This window comes from Alligator sinensis, unplaced genomic scaffold (genome assembly GCF_000455745.1).
Source record: "Alligator sinensis unplaced genomic scaffold, ASM45574v1 scaffold337_1, whole genome shotgun sequence".
In the NCBI taxonomy this organism is placed as follows: Eukaryota; Metazoa; Chordata; order Crocodylia; family Alligatoridae; genus Alligator; species Alligator sinensis.
The window spans coordinates 2,660,711-2,667,738 of NW_005841927.1; the positions used below are offsets into that span (position 1 = coordinate 2,660,711).

Sequence of the window (7,028 nt, forward strand, 5' to 3'; positions counted from 1 at the left end):
TTCCCTGCCCAAGTTTCCCCGCGGCAGCCCCGGGCCTCGCTCGGCGGAGCTGCGCTGCCTCCACACCGGGGGAGACGTGCTTTTGGGGCTGCTTTTCTTTCCCTGTTCCCCTGGAAGGGGGCGAAGCCGGTCCTCCCCGGTCTCATTTATTACTGTTACTGTTTTTCTCTTGCTCCCGAGTGCAGGTGGGGAAACCCCTCGCGCAGGAGCTGCCCCCCGAGAGTCCGACGTCCCCTCCAGTTCCCAGGCTTGCTTTCAAGTCTCCAAAACCCCTCGTTTTTTGGGGTGCTTTCACCCGCTCCTACCCGAACTCGTCTTCGATCTCTTTTCCCAGTAGCGTTTCCCCCCTGCCTTTTCGCTGGGTCTTCCCCTCCGTTCCTGTGAGCCCATCTTTTTTCAAATAAGATTTTAAGTCTTCCCTTATTTTAATTTTGTTTCCAAAAATTTTTGGTTTAAAAAAAAAAAAAAAAAAAATCTAAAGGGGGGAAAACAAATACAAAGAGTAGTTTCCGGCGGGAGCGCGTGCTGGGCGGAAGATGAATACGGCGGCTAGTAGCTACCCGATGGCGTCGCTGTACGTGGGCGACCTGCACCCCGACGTCACCGAAGCCATGCTGTATGAGAAGTTCAGCCCGGCGGGGCCTGTCCTTTCCATTCGGGTCTGCAGAGATATGATCACGCGGCGGTCCCTGGGATACGCCTACGTCAACTTCCAGCAGCCGGCGGATGGTAAGTGAGACGCGCCCGCGCACCTGCCCATCTCTCCGTGCCGTCCTGCTCGGTGCGCGTGCAGCCGTCGATCCGCCGCTTAACTTGGCACCAGGTAAGTCGACTGTCGGCTGCTTTTGTTCGCCGCTGGGGAATGATATCGCTTCGTACCTCCAGAGTGCATTGCAAATCTTTCTTCTTTGCGGTAGGCACGTACTATCCCTGGTTCACCAGTTTTCTGTTTATTCTGAGTTATATGAAAACAGAATTTCCCTGTCTTTATTCCCCAGTGTCCTGTTATAGACTGTGTCTGTGGGTCTTCCACCAGCCAGGCGTGGAGGGCAGGGGAGCTCCAAGCTAGTCGACCTCTGCTCAGACCCTTGGTCTGAATGCCAGAGGGAGTCTTCCCCCGTTCCTGCCTGCACCCATGAGCAGCAAGTGAGACTTGGGAGACTGAGCATTGTAATGTCTCCTTGAGCAGCCTTTCGGCTGATCTAGGTTGCTATCAGTTGTGAAGTGTCCATGCGGCATTCACTCTGGATTTGCCTTCCTCTCTAAAGAGGAGTCCACAGCCATGTCCCATGGAGTTGTGGATTTGCCTTCCCTCTTAAAAGAGGAGTCCACAGCCGTGTCCCATGGAGTCATGGTGCCTTCCTCTTTATAAAGAGGAGTCCACAGCTGTGTCCCATGGAGTCATGGATTTGCCTTCCTCTCTAAAGAGGAGTCCACAGCCATGTCCCATGGAGTTGTGGATTTGCCTTCCCTCTTAAAAGAGGAGTCCACAGCCGTGTCCCATGGAGTCATGGTGCCTTCCTCTTTATAAAGAGGAGTCCACAGCTGTGTCCCATGGAGTCATGGATTTGCCTTCCTCTCTAAAGAGGACTCCACATCCATGTCCCGTGTAGTCATGGATTTGCCTTCCTCTTTAAAGAGGACTCCACATGGAGTCGTAAGGAATTCCCCACCCTTGGAGGTCTTTCCAGGTGCTGTTGTAACTGGTTCAAGCTGATAGTCTAGGCCCAGGAGCAGAGGAGGTCATTTCGGAGCATAGCCTTCATGAAAGAAAAGTGGGTCACATTTTCTGCCCTAGTTGCCATAACCTTAGCCGTCTAGTGCAAGTATGTTGCTCTGTACTGGGACTTAGTAGCATCTTTACATGATGTGAAACTCTACAGGAAGGAACTTTTTTTTTTTCACTTTAATCCTGAATTGGCAGCATAGACTTCAGCACCCCCATGCCCACTACTGTGGCAGCAGGTACTGGATTCTGCTCATAGTCCAATTCTGCATAAAGGAATACGGGATCGCTGCTCCACAAGCTAAGTTACTGTTACTATATTTCTACAAACTTTCCGAAAACCAGAACAAACTGGGTTCACTTCTTGCCTGGGATATCATGTATGGTTTTATACAGCGGGGCTATCTATGACTATATGCTGCTCTTGTTTCCGTCCTGTCTCCTGGTTCCTGTGTCTGAGACCACTGTAGCATCTCCCCCTCCTTTCCCATTGGTGCTGATTGCTTTGAATGTCTCTTCTGCTCCTATCCGATGACAGGTCAGTAAAAAGCAGCCTCATCTTGCTAGATTAGTTTTCATTCATGGAGCACTTAAGAGTTGTGGCTCACCAGCCAAATAATGCATGGTACCCATGTGGCTTAAGCCTTAGCAGGAAGGGATGCACTAGAGCGAGAAGGCACATGGGATCCTCTTCTGGTCCTTTAGCTTCCTGGTGTGTTACCACTTGCCTGGGACTTCCTGTGCTCACAGCGCTGCATGAAACCAGCTGATCTGCGTAGGTGGGAAGAGGATCAGTGTGATCTGTTGGCGTTACACCCCGAGTCATGCAAGACAGGTTACCTACCAGGTTAGAGCTGGGATTAGATGGAGAGAGACACCGTCCAAGCAAAAAGAGGAATAGGTGCACAAAGGTGTATATGCTGCAAGCTTTTCATGCTTTACCTTCCCTAGAACTGAGGCATCAGTAGATCAGATGATTTCAAGGAGCCTTAGAGTAATATAAAAGCAAATCAAAAAGTAGTAGGGCCAGGGAGTTGCTTTCTTTTTTTTTTTTTTTTAAAGAGAGTAGGAGGGAATAAAACTTAGAAAAAAACCTGGCTGCTACTCAACATTTAAAAAATAAAATGGTTCAGGACAGGTGCCTTCCAATATATTTCAGGATCCTTTCAGTGCAATAAACAGACCCGTATTCAGTGGTGGACTTCTTTGTAGTTGGCTCCCAGCAAAGCAGCAGACATTTTGTAAAGTCTCCATAATGAAGCAACACTGGCAAAGTGTCAGGTATCTGGTTACTTGTAGGTTAGAGAAGCCGAGTGCCTTCAGTCTGGGGAGCCTCCTCGGTGAATAGCACATGGGAAGGGGAAACTGCCAAACCCCACTACCTTCCTGAAAGGATCTCCCCTGAAAAGCTTTGATTTTCTTCTGCGTAGAGATCCCTGTTCTACGTGATCTCGAGCTACAGGAGCAAGAGACGGCTGCTGCAGTAAACAGAATGCAAAGTGAATATTCTGGGAGGATGTGAAGACAAGGCCAGTGGTAGCTCAGTACAGGCTTTGCAACCAAGATGTGTTAAAGGAGACATTCTTGTTTTCCCTCTTGAAGATGACAGGCACTTCAGACCGTTTGTGTATGAGCAGCTTAAAGAAAGGACATACTGGCGTCAGCGTAGAGAGGCAAGAATCCTCTTGTAGCCCTGGGTTTTACTACCCGGGTGTTTTCTATATTGACGAAAAAAGAGGGGAAGTATCTGAGAGTACGGTTGCTGTAAGGGGTCTGTTCTGGCTTAGTTACTGTTAACATAAAATGTAGCATTTCAGCAGGGGACAAATTACAAAGAGAAGAAAGTTCAGAAGTCTTGTTTTTTTTCAGTGGGATTGAAGTTGTAACACATAATGAGCAAAGAAGGTAGATCATAGTTTGCACTTGTCCAGCACCTGCTAGTTGTGCAGCGTGTTTACAGATAGGAAGAAATGGCATGCTACCTTTATCTAGGCCACTTCGCTACTACTTTAGATACAAAGCAGTGTAAACTTGCTGCTTTCAAACATGTGCTTTTTTGCTAGATAATTAAGTGAAATCAGGCATTAGACTGGCCACCTTCTGGGTGGGCACTGTGTTTCTGGACAACATTACAAGTGGTCTGTGGTAGACAGGTGACATATTTAGGAAGAGCAAGTGCTGTTGCATTCAGTTGCAGTTCCCTTTGGCCCAGCTATCAATTGGTGTTGACACATTCAGGATCCATACCGTGATAGACAAGCTAAGAGAAGGTCCCAAATTTTTGGTCAATGTTTAATTTGATAACAGTGGCCTTTAGCTTTGTTCCCTTTCTCGCTATAAAGAACCGAAAGGGAGTCACTTGACTTAGTAGCTGGAAGAGGAATTGAATAGGCTATTTTACACATGTCTTGTGTAAAACTTCCCTAGCCTGATGTGGCCGTGTCCACTTCTTAGGTGGGTTTTTTTTTTTTAAACCACGCTAGTAACGCAACAGGAAAACTTTAATGTGACTCTGCGTGTCTGCGTAAGCAGTTATACAAGTCCAGGGAAAAGCAAATATTCTCCCAAGGAAAATCAACAGGTTGAGTGCAGCATGACTGTTAGTTCCTATGGCTTAGAGAGCAAGCTTATTTTAGGCACCTCTGAAGACCACTTCTTCAGACATGTGCAGTGTTATCTTTTTAGTCCTTTTCTGTCTGTTTAGTTTTGGACTGGAAGAGCTTGCTTTTATAGTAATTGATTCCAGGGCTGTCCTAGGAATGTGAGAAGCAAGGCGGTTTTATTTTGGTGATGTCTTTTATTGGACCAAGTGTATAGTTGGAAGAGATGTTAGACTAAGCTTTAGGGCACAAAGTGTGAGTGAGAAGCCATCACAACTCAAGCTAAATACCAGGTAAATGAAAAGCTTATATTTTAACTCCGCAAGAGCAGAGGAGGGGCTGTCTCTAGGACCAAAGCAAAGTTATCAAAAGTAGCTAAAAAGCAAGAGGGCACACAAGCGTTAAAACACAAGCTGTTAGTTTTTATCTTGCATTTATCTTAGGCTGCACTTGCTTCTTTCTCATGCCTGAAGAAGCAATGTGCCCAATAACTTATCTCGTATCTCTGCCAACTACACGTTGTTCCAATAAAAGGTATGGGATTCCCCCCCGCGCCCTCCCCCAAAAAATCCCTGGCTTCTTGCGTATATCCTGGACCTTGCATATATCCTGGACTGTCAGGGCTACAGCAGCATTTCATTCCTGTTACTAGGTATATAAGATGGGGGTGTTTGTTTGCAAGGGACCTTCTTACCTGCTCCAGTCCCTAACTACCCCAATTGTCTGTCGGGTCCAGGAGCTACTTCTGTTCAGTTACTTCTTTCTTTAGCGTCTGAAACTTAAACTACCTAATCTTCAAATAAATTCCTTTTCAAGCCTCCCTCATTAGAAAGAGCCAAACTATTTTTTTTTATATCTCGCCGAAGGGCATTCAATGAATTTCATTCCGTTTCTAGAGTTAATTGGAAGAACTTCAGTCACTTTCTCTGCATTTCTATCTCAGTCTCTGCCTTTTTACTTAAACTCACCAGTGTGAAATAAGGGTGGTTAAAGTTGGTCGCATTTTTTAAATGACAACGGGGTAATAAACAGGGGCGCTAAGATTTCAGGGCAGCCATTGTAACAAAATAAAATAGCGAAGGGGGTTTTTTGATGGCTGAAACTTGGCAGGTATGGTTGACAGCCTTTCTGCTGCTTCACTCCAGTGGCTAATGCCAGCATTGTTTCAGTGCTAGATCAGAGAGAGGGTAAGGGGACTAATGAGTGGAAAACCTCAGGCAGGTTGTGGAGATTGTAAATGGTTTTCCCTGCCCCAAAAAAGGGAGCAGGACTGAAGCATACACAGCGGTTAAGCTGTTAGAAAAATGTGCGTGTGCTGCAGCGCTATGCCAGAGCTGCAGATGGGTCTGCTGGAAGGGTGACAGGAATCAGTGGGAGAGAAACAGATACAGAGACTGAAATGGCTGAAGCTTCGTGGCCTAAATGGAAGGAAAAGTGAAGGTGTTCGCCTGGGTTAGAGAAGCAAAATTCAACGTGGGGGGGTGACTAACTCAGATCAGTCATGCTTGCTCATGACAATTTTTCTCAAGTGCTTGTGTGACTGTGCTTTGTCATAGCTGCAGGTGGAAATGAATATGGCCTTAAAGGCAGTGTGTGCCTGGACTCTTCTCAATGCGTTGCTTACACAGGGTCCTAACAGACGTCACGCAGTAATACTGGGGATGAGCAGCGTGTTATGGGCACGGTGGCACAATCCATTCTGTCCCTGGTTAGTACCAGTAAAAGGATCGGGCGAGTAGAGCTCTGCCTAGTCTGCACCTCAGCAATTGCTTAGGAGCATTTCAGAATTCCCCCCTGGGTGCACGGCTCTTCCAACTGCTCGTCACCTTTCAACAGGAGCCCTGTTTCAACTGCAAATGGTATATACTATTAGCGTGCGTCCTTGCCAACACATGCCTCTTGAGGACCTTTCCCCTGCTATAAATAAATGCTGCCAAATTTGACGAGCCGAGCCGGGCTGACTTCTGAAGTGCCTACTGGAAAGGGACTGTGGCAAACTGCACGTTGCTGGAAGAACGGTGTTGATTCAGAGGGCAGCGCTTTGAGGATGAAATGTAGTGGGCTAGGTGATCCAGTTTAACCCCTTTAGCTAAACAGAGTGAGCTGAGCTCCTATAGCAAGGTGATTTTTTTTCCCCCACTGAAGCAACTTTATATGTTCCTAATTCTTTGCTAGTGTGGCTAGTTCAGGAACCAGTCCAGGGGAGTTTCAGCTGTGGGAGGGGAGTGGAAGCTTATGACAGCGCTTGGATAGAAAAACCCTTTCTATAGCATATGGAAACTTTCCATTTAAGAAACCTTTCTGCACATAGCAGTTCAAATGAATACGTCAAGGGGCAGAGGTGGTCGTTTTGCAGTGTTTGAACTCCAGGTTTTGCACCTGTTGGAAATGTACTCCTGCATTTCAGATTAGCAGAAGAGTCGCATATGTACCCACTTCCATTGACTTGGTTCTGCAGCCACCTAACAAAAGTCTTTTCCTTGAGGCCTCAGGTCTAAATTTGAAAAATAACCTGTGCTACCTCAAATCCAATTCAGAGCTTTTACAGCCAGTATCCTAGTGCATGGATGAAGCTGAGGTGGGAAAAAGCAGCACATCTAGGAATGTAGCGTTCTTATACCATTAATGTTCTTTGGTTTTAGAGTAGACCCATTCTCCCTGCCTCAAGCAGGGAATTAGCACAGTCTCTCCTTTCTCTTTCC

General features: G+C 46.7%; 1 protein-coding gene across 5 annotated transcripts in view; it reads left to right on the forward strand.

Moving 5' to 3' along the window:
• Positions 1–6: 6 nt before the first annotated feature.
• The window catches only part of PABPC4 (poly(A) binding protein cytoplasmic 4), an 18,720-nt gene continuing 11,698 nt past the window's right edge, over positions 7–7,028 (forward strand). For 3 of the 5 annotated variants that reach the window (XR_003092991.1, XM_006019305.2, XM_025198663.1), the window contains exon 1: positions 7–729. Coding sequence is in view for 4 of the 5 variants with exons in the window: in XM_006019305.2 (XP_006019367.1) it covers positions 537–729 (193 nt within the window). In the remaining variant the exon portion in view is untranslated. Of the gene's footprint in view, positions 824–2,183; positions 2,265–7,028 lie in introns of those variants that run through there. The other 2 variants (XM_025198660.1, XM_025198661.1) reach the window with 2 other exon arrangements.